The sequence below is a fragment of the Microchirus variegatus genome, assembly GCF_963457635.1.
Source record: "Microchirus variegatus genome assembly, chromosome: 20".
Taxonomy (NCBI): Eukaryota; Metazoa; Chordata; class Actinopteri; order Pleuronectiformes; family Soleidae; genus Microchirus; species Microchirus variegatus.
In genome coordinates, this window is record NC_139821.1 from 2,403,018 (window position 1) to 2,415,668 (window position 12,651).

At 47.1% G+C, this 12,651-nt stretch overlaps 2 protein-coding genes across 2 annotated transcripts; one reads left to right on the top strand and one right to left on the bottom strand.

Moving 5' to 3' along the window:
- Positions 1-54: 54 nt before the first annotated feature.
- Positions 55-9,689, top strand: lcmt2 (leucine carboxyl methyltransferase 2). The gene is made up of 14 exons (XM_083906551.1): positions 55-182; positions 786-910; positions 1,003-1,084; positions 1,167-1,347; positions 1,431-1,587; positions 1,835-2,024; positions 2,393-2,500; positions 2,751-2,838; positions 3,762-3,980; positions 4,051-4,302; positions 4,382-4,479; positions 7,777-7,964; positions 8,490-8,625; positions 9,470-9,689. Exons 1-14 carry the CDS (start codon positions 135-137, stop codon positions 9,632-9,634), a joined length of 2,037 nt encoding a protein of 678 aa, XP_083762677.1. The 5' UTR covers positions 55-134; the 3' UTR covers positions 9,635-9,689.
- Positions 9,690-9,912: 223 nt separating this feature from the next.
- On the bottom strand, positions 9,913-12,023 carry crygs2 (crystallin, gamma S2; the record flags this gene model as incomplete). The annotated part of the gene is made up of 4 exons (XM_083906724.1): positions 9,913-10,185; positions 10,623-10,918; positions 11,104-11,125; positions 12,015-12,023. 4 exons carry the CDS (start codon positions 12,021-12,023, stop codon positions 9,913-9,915), a joined length of 600 nt encoding a protein of 199 aa, XP_083762850.1.
- Between the last annotated feature and the right edge of the window lie 628 nt (positions 12,024-12,651).

The window sequence follows — 12,651 nt, forward strand, 5'->3', positions numbered from 1 at the left end:
GTGGACTATTTCCCCAAAAAAACATGGGTGTAAAATAAACCTCCCGTGAACTTTACGGTTATGTTTGAACGTATTTTTTAAAATGTTAATGTAAGAGTTTTTATTGAAGAGTGACGACGTTGTTTTGCGACACGATGCCAACGACGAACAGAAAGAAACAGAAGCAGAGCAAAGACACTGCGGTGAGAGATGTTACTTATCATGTAACTTATTATGTTGAACTAAGTACATTTACTCAAGTATTATACACTATGTACTTGTACTTTGGAGTACTTATGTTACTGTGCATGTTTACTACTGCTATTACAAAACATAGGGACTTGTATTGTCCTCTGTATTTGTTTGTAGGTAGTACATTGATGTGAAACCACTGCATTATATTGAATTATTTATCCACTGTAACTACACAAAACATATATTTACACGTTTTTAGTGTGAAATATTTATTAGATATTTAAATTGTATGTTTCTTTTATAATGGGACAGTTGTTTCCCAAAACTAAAAGAAAAAACAGAATACGTTTTGTTTTATTTAAAAAAGGAAGAAGAATGAAACATGAAAGGCTTCCAGCATGTATTTAAAGCAGAATATCTATATATACGTATATATGTGTATATATATATAGGTTATATACGTTTATATAGATAATCAATTCTACAGTTTTTAGTGTTTATTAATAATTAAAATAAGTTTCTCAGATTGTGTAGCTTCTTAAATGTGAATATTGTCTTTTTTCTTTTTGCTCTGTATATTTTGTATGTGTTTATTGTTTATTGTGACTCAGGTTCAGGGAACCAACGACAGCAGCGTGGTGAGTAAAGTGTCGGCGGCGGCGCGGGGATATTTCCACGACCGCTTCCTCCAGCACTTTGTTTGCAAAGTGTCCCGGAGAGCGCCGCTCATCAACAGGTCAGTGATTCTGTCCAAAACATAAATAAATAATGTATTGGAAAAATACGGTTAAATTTGACTCTTTGGACTGATTTGATCGTGTGCTTCAGAGGCTACTATGTGCGTTGGAGAGCTGTGGATCACTGTGTGAGGAGGTTTCTGCACATGACTGAAAACTGCCCTCAGAGACAGGTAAATGAGCAGCATGCTGTGTTTAAAAACATCCTTAATATCCTTCCGTCTTCATCTCTCTCCCTCCTCTCCTGTTTTTTAGATTTTGTCTCTGGGCGCCGGCTTCGACTCGCTGTATTTCCGCCTGCGTGCGGACGAAGCGCTCGCCGGGACCGTCGTGTTTGAGGTCGATTTCCCGGACGTCGCGCGGCGTAAAACGTCCCTGATCACGTCTAACGTGACGCTGAGGGAGATGTTAGACCCACATTTATCTTCTCCTGCAGGTTTGTCTCTTAAGACCACAAGTTTGCCTTTTCTTTCAAATGATTTAATGATGTTATATATATATATATGTGTGTGTTGTCAGGAGCTGTGTACGTGCGCAGTGGTCAGTATCGTCTGTTGGGGCTGGACATCAGAGAAGAGTCTGAGGTGAAAGAGGCTCTGGGCGCAGCAGGACTGGACTGGAACGCTCCCACGCTGGTTCTCTCCGAGGTCGTTCTCACCTACATGGAAACAAAATGGTAAAAGATCATGTGTTTTAAAGGGGACATTTTCTGCAAAATCAATCTTTTAATCATTTAAATCCTTATATCTGGGACTCTGGAGGTCCTATCAGTCGGCAAAGTGTGATAAAAAGATGACTCACTCGTGTTTTTGTGGTCCTCCTCAGTCTATATACAGGAGATAAAACATGTAATGTTGACTTCCTAATATGACTACTTAAACAAACGAGCATCCACAGCAGTATTTTTTTTTTTTATCTTCCAGGTCCGACGTCGTCATCAGTTGGGCGGCGAAGCTGCTGCCTCACTCGCTCTTCGTCATGTACGAGCAAATCCGTCCACGCGACCCCTTCGGGTCGATCATGCAGGACCATTTCAGCAAACTCAATTCGACCCTTCACGCGCTGCGACAGTATCCGGACGCGGCGGCGCAGAGACGCAGGTTCCTGGACAAGGTCCGCGAGCGGTGTTTGTAACTTTAACAGAGCGACAACTAACGATTGTTTTTTCGTAATCGATGAATCGTTTGGTCCATAAAATCAGAAAATGTTAAAAAAAACGTTGATCAGTGTTTGTCAAACCTGTATATGACGATGTTTTTGAATGTCTTGTTTTTGTCCACAAACCAAAATGATTTAGTTAGAATGATTTCTTTGTCATGTGGAGCAAAGAAACAAAGAAAATATTCACATTTAAGAAGCTAAAACTATGAGAAATCTTGTTTTAATCATGAAAAAAAAGCTTAATTGTTTCAGCTCTAAACTTTAACTGTTAGCCGTTAACGTGTGTGTGTGTGTGTATGTGTGTGTTTTGTCTTCCTCAGGGATGGGAACAGTGTGTGTGTCTGGACATGAACGACTTCTACATGACGCTGGTTCCTGAGGAGGAGCGGAACAGAGTCGACGTCCTGGAGCCTTTTGACGAATATGAGGTGAGATTCTGAAATGCAATGGTCGTTTTTTACCAACGTGGTGACTTAATTCATGTGGAACGTTTCCACTTTTGTATATAAATAATAATAATAATAATAACAATAGCACGAGGTCTGTATCTGGATCCTGCTGCCCTGGAGTCACGGGTACCTGACGAATGAGGAAAAACTGGGAAAGAGAAAGAACAGAGTTATAGGTCATGTCATAATGTGACAACATGTGACCTCAAAGTCTGTCCCCTGTCCTCAGGAGTGGCACCAAAAATGCTCGCACTACTTCATCCTCACGGCGTCTCGAGGCTCCTGCACAGCTCGGGCTCTACTCACAAATCCTCCAGGTAAATGTTCGTCTGAATCGTCGCGAAGAATGATTTTATTTAGTAGAAAGTCTTAAAGCGGACCTGGACCGGAAGTTCCAATTAAGGCTGTTTTTTTTTAGTGTGTATCTGCGTCATTACCTTGTTTACGAAGCCCTGAAGGTTCTAAACAAACAGTTCAGCCACTGCTGAGAACGCTGTGTTTTATTGTAACCTCGGGCTCAGCGAGATCTCTGAAAAAACCCGGTCCGGTTACGTAAACAGCGGTTCTCCTGAACAGCAACATCGTCCTGCTCCGGGCACTAGTCCGGGCACATCCGGTTGCGTACATTGAACCGCAGAAGAAGAATAACGTCAGTTGTGGAGGTGTTTCACGAGCGACAGTGTCTTCTGACTCTGGGTCTGACTCTGGGTCAAAGTCATAAAAGGGACTGGGATTGGGATTTTCAAAACACTGATAAAACAATGTTTTGATAGTGAGTAGCAGTGCATCCACCGTTCCAGAGGGGGGAGCTGCGCTTCTGAGAGCTGCTGTTGTTGTTGCTGTTGTTTTTCCTGCATCGAATTGAAGAAGCAATCCCAAATTTGTTGTTTCTTTTGGACGACAACAAACGATGATTTCTTTGTTATGTGGAGCAAAGAAACAAAGTGTGCTCAATATGTCACTTCCGGGTACTGGCCAATCACAAGACAGTTGGGAAAGGCTCTGCGCTGGCTGGCCAAACACAACACACTCTGTCTTCTGGGGGTGAGATTTATGTCTGAAATATCGCGGCTGGGCAACAGCGTCAGAAAAGACAGATTTCTATCGGCTCGTTTACAGCAACTCGGAGGTTTTTGACCATAAAAACAAGTTAATGTATGTAAGTAGACCTCCATAACTAACATTTATGTGCAACAGGACCACTCTATGTGAGCTTTAACGTCTGTGTGTTTATCTACAGCGGCGGCCGTGCAGCCGTCCTGGAGCGCGACCGCGCTGCACGCGAGGACGGCGTCGGTTAGCGTGGTCGGTCTGGGCATGGCGTCCACGTCTCTGAGCCCAGGGCGTCTCCTGCTGACGGGAGGCTCCGGCAGAGGAGGCAGAGGAGCAGCGAGTCGACTCCTCCTCAGAGACCGGGGACGGTGGAGGTCCGTCGGTGTGGAGCCGTCACAGGATTTAGGTGAGTGTCGGTCGTGCTAATAATAGTCACGTTAATTGTGGTCTCGATTCTTAGCAAAACTCTCTCACAGGTGTCCGACTCTACCACACGGTCACGTCTCTTCCTGGCGGAGGTCTGGTGGTGTACGGCGGTCGCTCTTCTCCTCTCAACCCAATCACAGGCCTTTTTAAAATCACCCTGGACCCCCGTGGTTCTGCAGAATCTGAAGACGGAGGTGCGCTGAAGCTCTGTGTGGAGCAGATGGCGTGTACGGGCGACGGTGGGCCGCCGCCGCCGCCGCCGCCAAGATGGCGGCACACTGCTACGCTCGTCAGTCACAAAGGTGCGGCGGAAGGTTAATTGATTCCCTCGTAATGTCTTGGTCATAAAATAAGACGTCCCCTCTTTTATTTTCTCGACAGGAAAAGATTTTCTGTTCGTCTTCGGGGGAAAGAACCAACGTGAAGCTGCGCTGGGCGACGCCCACTTCCTGTGCGTGGACCAGCAGCACTGGACCGAGGTTTGACCCCAGTCTCTCTGTTCATATAATAATCACACACAGTTTTGGACGTTTTAATCCGTCCGTTTCCACCTCGAAGCCTTGTGGAGCGTGATGATGCGCTTCCATGTTTTGGTCATTTCCTGGCAAACAGTGCCCCCCAGTGTCTTGAACTGGGATTACAGCGTACAACTGTTTTTAAAACAATAAATAGCTGCAGTTTTGCATATTTTACAGATAAAGAGAGAGCTACACAACGAATGTGTAAAATTCTATTTAAATTTCAGAACATAGACAGTGGTTGTTAAAATACCTGAAAAAAAAACAAGGCCAACTTCAATAGTTGTGTAGCTAGTACTGTGTAGCATTCACTGAAGTGCTAGCTTGACCTATAATATGCAGTGTTACGGAGCAGATACACGAGTTTTCACTGTTTGAGCTTTATCCTTAATTTCTTACACATCTTTCGTAAGACGTAATGCTAAGGCTAAAGCTAAAGCTAGGATATGTCGATCTACGATGAGCCACCACCAGTATTTTGTGGTACTTGTCTAAACATAGATAATCCTGCTCTACTTCAACAGATCAATTGGAAACGCTTGGACGGAATCAACGCAGCAGGCGTTGAACTAAAGTTTTAGCGCTTGGTCGCACTGCTGCGCGGTTCCAACGCGGTTCCGGTTCCCGAAACAGTGCGGGCGCGTTCGTGGTCTTGCATCATTTCAATTCAACTTTGGCCTCTCTCGAGATTCACTTATTGGTTGGGTGCCAGGAAAGAGTTGAGATTCAACCCTTTTCCTATCGGCCTATCGTTGACCCATCTGTCCGGCTTCTACCGCTCATCCGAGGTCGGGTTGCGGGGGGGAAGCAGCTTGAGCAGAGGAGCCTGGACGTCCCCTCTTCAATAAATAAATTGGTTTTCAGAAACCTGAGAGGTTGATTCCCGATAACCGTGAACCCTTATGTCGTCGTTACTCGATATGACGGACAAAACCAATTTTTCCGAGCCCAGTGCGATCTACCGTGACGTTTTTACCTCAGCTCAAGTTATGCGTTGAGCACCCGGGTCAGTGATGAAGGGTCGGTGGACCTCTCGGTTCTGGGAGGTTCCAAATGGGAACTGTGCTGGTGCCTGGTGGTTTGAGAGAACACTTTGGACTCAGGCCTGTTCAGCCGAGGCCTCTCCTTCTGTAGGAAGGCTGGACTCCTCCTGCTTCTGCTTGTTTTTCTTCCGCCAGCCAAAGACGCTGCGGCCCTTTTTCTTGCCTTGGTTCTCCAAGGTGGCCTCCTTCATGCTCTCCAGGGCCACGAGCTCCTGGTAGGCGTTGCTGCTCTGCTGCTTGTTGCTGGCCTCCTCCTTCAGCAGGGCGTCGGTGAGGAACCTGCTCTTTCCCCTCTCCGCCTGAAGGTCGTCGGACAGCCTGACCGTGATGACGTGGAAGTGGTCGCAGAGGTCCTGCTCCGTCTTGAGCTTGCCGCAGAGTTCGGCGTTTGCCGCCTCCAGGTCGTCCAGTTTGCGATGCAGCGCCTGCGTTTCGTCTCTGGAGTGTCTGACGGCGGCGAGTTCCTCGCGACGGGCGGATTTCTCTTTCTCCAGCTCGTTTTTCAGCTGCGCTCGCAGATTCTTCTCCAGCTGCAGCTCGGACGCGTCCGACTCCCGCAGTTTGGACAGTTGGTATTTGTTTTTGACCTCCATCTCCAACCTCTCGGAGAGTCTGGAAACCTCCGTCTCGAGGTTTTCCCTGACGCCCTTCTGCGTGGTGAGCTGGTGGTTGAGCAAAAAGTTGGATATCTTCAGGTTCTTTATGGTCTCGGTTTGCGTCTCCGTCACTTCGCCGGCCTCCTTAGACCTCTGCCTCGTGAAGTTACTTTGGAGGCTTTCGAGCATCTGATGCGGAGCCTCCGCCTCGATGGTGGAACTCTCTGCGTGAAAAGAGTTTTCTTTGTATTCCTGCAGCTCGTTGCTCAGCTGCAGCCTCCAGGTGCTGTCGCGTTGCGGCTCAATGGTCAGCGACTCCTTCTCTTTGCACCACGACTCGATCTTTGTCGTTTCCGTCTTGAGCCTGGCGGACAGCAGGGCCGACACGCGTTGGGAACCCTCCGCCTCAACAACGGTGGACTTGTTGTCCGCCTGAGATTTCTGCAGAAGGGTGCTTTTGTACTCCTGCAGCTCGTTGGTCAGCCGCAGTTTCCAGGTGCGCTCGTGCTGCAGCTCGGCGGTCAGCGACTCCATCTCCTTGGACAGCGACGCGATCCTCTCCGCCTCCGCCTCGGCGGTGGACTTGCTCGTCTCGAAGATCTGCAGGAGGGTGTCCTTGTACTGCCGCAGCTCGTTGCTCAGCTGCAGGGTCCAGGCGTGCTTCTCCTGCAGCTCGCCGGCGAGGACCTCGTTCTCCCTGGACAGCGACTCCGTCCGCCGGCACTTCTGCGCGAGCGCGTCCTTGTGCTCCTGCAGCTCCGCGCTCAGCTGCAGCCGGCACGCGTGCTCCGCCTGCAGGTCGCCGGCGAGCGCGTTCTTGTCTTTGGACACGCACTCGATGGTTTTGGTCTGCGATTTGATGGTGCTGTACAGCCTGGACATGATGCCTTGGAGGTGCCTGCAGAAGTTCTGCCTTATTTCCAGCTGTTGGTTGAGCTGAACGTTGACCTGTTTCGAGGCCATCACCTCGTCCTGCAGAGCCTCCCTGGCGGTGATGCGAGACTCCCTGAGACTCTGCATCTCCTCCTTCGCCTTCATGCGCAGCGTCTGCATCTTCTCCATCTTCTCTCTGAGATGTTCCGCCTCGTCCGACGGCGGCTCGTTGAGGCTCTCCAACAGTCCTTCCACCTCGATGCCCAAGGCCTGCGCCCCCTCCAGCTCGTTTGCGATCATGTCGACCTGGTTCTCTTCCTCCGCCTTGACCTTTGGCTCCCGGATTTCGGCCGCCAAAGTCTCGCCGACGTCGTCCGCCATCATCTCGGCTCTCCGTCTCGATCTGCCGGATCTCTCGGTCATCATCATGGTCATTCTTGCGGGTGTCGTTGAAGATTGTTGAAGGTGGTTTCTCGGGGTTATCGTCCGCTCACCTGTGACAAACTCTCGTTTGTACTTTCATCTTTTTACCGAGGCTTTTCCGGATAGCTTTGATGTTCCGCTCGGTTGCTTGAACCGCGATGATGACGAGCGCATATGTCATGTTTTTCTTTTTAAAGGCTTTGATATTTTTGAATCTGACACAAAAGACAAAGACCGACGTGGACCAAGACCTCGAGGACAATCGCTTGAAGTCGGTTTGTTTAATCTGGGTTATAAACCTTTGTGTGTTTGTGTGTTTACAGATGCCAGTAGAGGGCGCTGCTCCCGCCGCTCGCCACTCCCACTCGGCGTGCTCCTATCGGGGAGGCGCGGTGGTGTTTGGAGGACTGGACCGGAGCGCGGTGCCTCTGGGGGATGTGGTCGCGTTGAGGCCCACAGACAGAGGCTTCCTCTGGGAGAGAATAGAGGTGGAGCCTCCTCCTGTCCCAAGGTCCGTCCACCGTCCTGTCTCCACTTTTATACAAGTGAAGGGTTTTTGTCTGGTCCTCACGGGGGATTAAGACCTGGTTTTGGGATTAGGGTTTGAAGTTAAAGGTGCATTATGTAATAAAGCCATAAAATCCTCCTAATATGTCACAGAGACTCAGGAATAATGTTCATATAACAAACTGAACTCACCAACAACAACAGTACAGACTAAATATTTGCATTAAAATAAATATTTTGCAGACTGCAAATCATGTTTATGTTTTGAAATCATGTTTTGGCGTCATGTGGCGCCACCTACCGCCGTCTACCAATCATTGCAGTCAGTAGAGTCTCAGCTGCCGAGCAACCACGGGTTGCCAGTTACGTCAGAAAACGAAACCTAAAAGACCTCGGTATTTTGAATTTGAGTGTAGTAACCGTTTTTGCCACATTCTTACATATGGCGCCTTTAAGGGTTTGGCATTGAGTTGTGACTGTTGAGGTCTTTGCGTCCTCACTGAGAGAAGAACCCTGCGCTCTGTTTCAGATACTCTCACTCCGCCCGCGTGATCGGAGATCGGCTGGTGTCGGTGGGCGGAGTCTGGCTGCATGCGGACGGCGTCCCGGGCGTCGCCGTGATCGACCTCGCCACGCGGTGCAGCGCGGAGTTCAGTCTGGACACGGTCAGTGACGTTTACCTTGATATAAACGACGATAGCCAGGAAGTTAGTTATAGCATGTTAGCGAGTCGCAGGAGAATGACGGACGACGGACTTCCTCAGCTTTGGGGGGGGGGGCGGGAACTTTGACAAAAGGCTCAGTGGGAGGGGTTGTGTGTTATGTTTCTGTTTTTTAACTCACAACTTCCAAGGTGTCGTAGGCGGAGCTTTGACAAGACGGCCAATGGGAGGGCGTCAGATGTTTATGTTGCGTTTTATTAACCTTTAGCTTGCTATTACCGTATTTTCCGCACTATAAGGCACACTTAAAAGCCTTTAATTTTCTCAAAAACGACAGTGCGCCTTATATATGGATAAATTGGTAAAGTTTGACTTTATCTGTGTTGTTGACATTCCCTTTAGCACAGCTCCATCTAGTGGATGCATAACGCAACCCCAGTCAAACGTTTGACTGCAATATCTTCTATTCTATGCGTCTTATAATCCGGTGCGCCCTGTATATGAAAACAGTTCTAAAATAGGACATCCATTGAAGGTGCGCCTTATAATCCGGTGCATCTTATAGTGCGGAAAATACGGTATGTATTTTTTGTGGGCGGAGCTTTGACTAAAGGGCGGGGGGAATTTATCTCCGTTTCTTTAAAATGTAGCTTGCTATCGTTAGCTTTTCCACTTTCGCTGACCCGAGCTTTAACATTTGGGTCCAATGTGACACTCTCGCTGCTCTTCAGTGCGGTATAAACGCTGATAGAGCGCCCCCCCCCCCCCCCCCCCGCAGGCCGTTTGGTGCAGCGATTGCATTGTCGTAGCCTTGAATAATAATCCATCGCCGTGTGACGATTTTCAGACGTCGGTGCCGTGGCCCCTGATGCTTCACTCGTTCTGCTGCGAGCTGACGGACTCGGAGGAACCCGAGCTGGTCCTCGTCGGAGGCGGAGGGAACTGTTTCTCCTTCGGGACGCACCTGAACCCTCAGCCGGTCACCGTGGACCTCAGACCTGCACTGACGTGAAGTTTCCTCACCACGGTTTGGTCTGAAATCCCTTCAGGTACATTTGAAGGATGAAGTAGACAAACTACAGAAGCAGAACTCTCCATCTGTGATGGTTATTATGGAGTTATTGTTCAAAAACACCCGCTTTAAGGACTCTCTAATGCTCTGGAAACATGTAATTGTCGAACCTTTTGTGATAAATGATGCTGAACAGACATTAAAACAGTCAAAAACATGTCTTTTTTTGGACAGGTTTTTATTTACGAGACCTCAGATTAGTGGTTTTTTGGGGGGGGTCACTCGGGGAAGCGTTTGAAGGACTGGACCGTGGCGCTGACCGCGCCCCAGTCACCGGGCTTGCGGTACTCCCCCTTCTCCAGGAAGTACTGGCGCCCGCGGTAGTTGGGGTTCTCGTAGAAGACCCAGCAGCCGTCGAACACCTTGCAGGAGTTGACCTCGCGCCAGCGGAACTTCTCCAGGAGAGAGGGGCAGTCGTCGGTGGCCTCGAACACCTGACCGCCAAAGTCGGACTTCTCATAGAGCTGCATCTTGTACGAGGTCCCGCTGGTCTGGAAGAAGGTGGGAGGAGGAGAACGGGAACGTTGGGTGAGAAGGGGGGGGGGGGGGGGAGGAGGATATTGGTATGTTCCAAAGATCAGGGTTTGTTAGCTCAGATTCCTGCGACTTTTATCGTTAATTTCACTTCTGTCGCGTTTGGTTTTCGCAGTAAATCAGACGAAGCGTTCAGTTTTTATCCGTAAACATCGCTACGGTGTTGGAGTGCTATTAGCGTACGTAAGACGAGATCGTTTTAGCGCCTTGTCGTCAAAGCTGTATTTGGGTAGATTTCGTAAAATGCGACGCAAACTTTAGCGACTCGTCAAAGTCCCGATGTTTCGCGCGGCTGAAATGATTGTCAAATAAGTTCACGCGATGCTTGCGAGGGCGCTAGGCCCCTATAGAATCGCAAAGATCGCAGATCTGTGGGCCTGTGTGTCTGACTTACAAAGTGGATGACCTTGCAGGAGCTGACGCGGTCGTTGAGGCCCATCCAGCGCTGGTAGTCCGGGTACTCGCCCCGGGTCAGGACGTACTGGTAGCCCATGTAGTTGGGCCTCTCGTAGACCACCCAGGCGCCGCTCTCCACCCGGATGGAGTTGCAGCGGCTCAGGTACGAGTGGAAGTCGGTGCAGTCGCTGTCGCACTCGTAGCGGCGGCCCTGGAAGTTCTTGTCCTCGTAGAAGACGATCTGGAAACGAGAAGTTTTTAGACTTAAAAGGTATAGTTCACTTTTCAACAAGCCTACGATATCTTAAGAATATGATCACTGCACTTATGATTAATAAATATGTGCTGTGTTTAACTCGTTTGACACATTATCTCACCGTTAGACAGACTTTTCCGACAGGAAACTGAAGTTTGTAAACCACTCACTCTCCCACACCAAAGCCCATAGAGAAAATCATGTGGGAGAGTGAGTGGTTTACAAAGTGACAAAAAGCTCAGTTTCTGTTGTAAACACAGACAAAAATCAACAAACATGTTCTCAAAACATTTTGGACGACAGTATAGTATTTCATTTTTGTCAAATTTTGGTCCCAATTTTTTTTTTTTTTTATCTTGGACGACATAGTATAGTTTGTTGTTTTTTGTCAAATTTTGGACCAAATTATTTTTTTCAAATTTTGGACGACATAGTACATAGCATGACGTTTTCGTCAAATTTTGGACCAACATTTTTTTTTTTTTTTTAAATCTTGGACAGCATAGTATAGTATTTCATTTTTGTCAAATTTTGGACCAAATTTTTTTTTTTTTCTAATTTTGGACGACAATATAGTATTTAATTTTTATCCAATTTTGGACCAAATTTTTTTTTTTACATTTTGGACGACATAGTATAGTATTGAATTTTTTTCAAATTTTGGACCAAATTTTTTTTTTTTAATTTTGGACGACATAGTATAGCATGACGTTTTTGTCAAAATTTGGACCAAATTTTTTTTTTTATCTTGGGCAACATAGTATAGTATTTCATTTTTGTCAAATTTTGGACCAAATTTTATTTTTTTCTAATTTTGGACGACAGTATAGTATTTCATTTTTATCAAATTTTGGACCAAATTTTTTTTTTCTACAAGTACATTTTTTTTTTTAAATTACTGTGTCATTATTTAATTACTGATGCCTATTAATTCAAAATTGTTAATGTTTCAACTTTTGTAAAAAAAACAAAATCCAGGTTTTGTCAAGTTTTCTTAAACAAAATTTAAAGATTCAATTCAAATTTTGGATGACATAGTATAGTATATATATTATCAACTTGAGCTAATTTTATGATATATTTTTTTCATTAAATCCTGTTTACTCTTCTTTGTCGCCCCCGGTGTGAACTCACCCTGCCCATCTTGGATCCGGTAGCCTTGACGACAATGATGGTGATGAAGAAGGTGAAGATGGTGGTCGTCCTCTCGTGGGGGTCCTCGGGGTCTCGCTGTGGCCCCGGCCTTTCGCCGCTCCCCTTTTTATATCCGTGCTTTTCCCACGTTCGTCGGCAACAACCCGCTTTGTCATGAAAGTCCGATCCAAAAATTGAGTCAGTGATTCTGCTTCTATTCAGCGCCGTCCAGAACAGAGGAGCGAGGATTTACTGTACAAAGACATGGTCAGCACCCGCTCACCCGCTCACCCACTCACCCACTCACCTCCAAACACACTCACACATGTGCCAGCTGCGCCACTTTCTGCTGACTCATGGTTATTTCTGCCTCTGTGGCTGCTGCATCACTGCCTAAAACACATCCATGTGACTCATCAGCGCCACCAAGAGGCTCGTGTTGGTGTTTTTCCATGAACATGGTTTTTACTTCAGATTATTACCCAGATTATTTCTCAGATTATTTCTCAGATTTTTACCCGGATTATTACCCAGATTATTACTCAGATTATTGCTCAGATTATTACCCGGATTATTGCCCAGATTATTACTCAGATTATTGCTCAGATTATTACCCAGATTATTTCTCAGATTATTA

Coding starts and splice junctions, on each gene's coding strand:
- lcmt2 (XM_083906551.1), top strand. CDS start 135: ATGCCAACGACGAACAGAAAGAAACAGAAGCAGAGCAAAGACACTGCG. Junction 183..785: donor AGCAGAGCAAAGACACTGCG/GTGAGAGATGTT, acceptor ATTGTGACTCAG/GTTCAGGGAACCAACGACAG. Junction 2,501..2,750: donor AGCCTTTTGACGAATATGAG/GTGAGATTCTGA, acceptor CCCTGTCCTCAG/GAGTGGCACCAAAAATGCTC.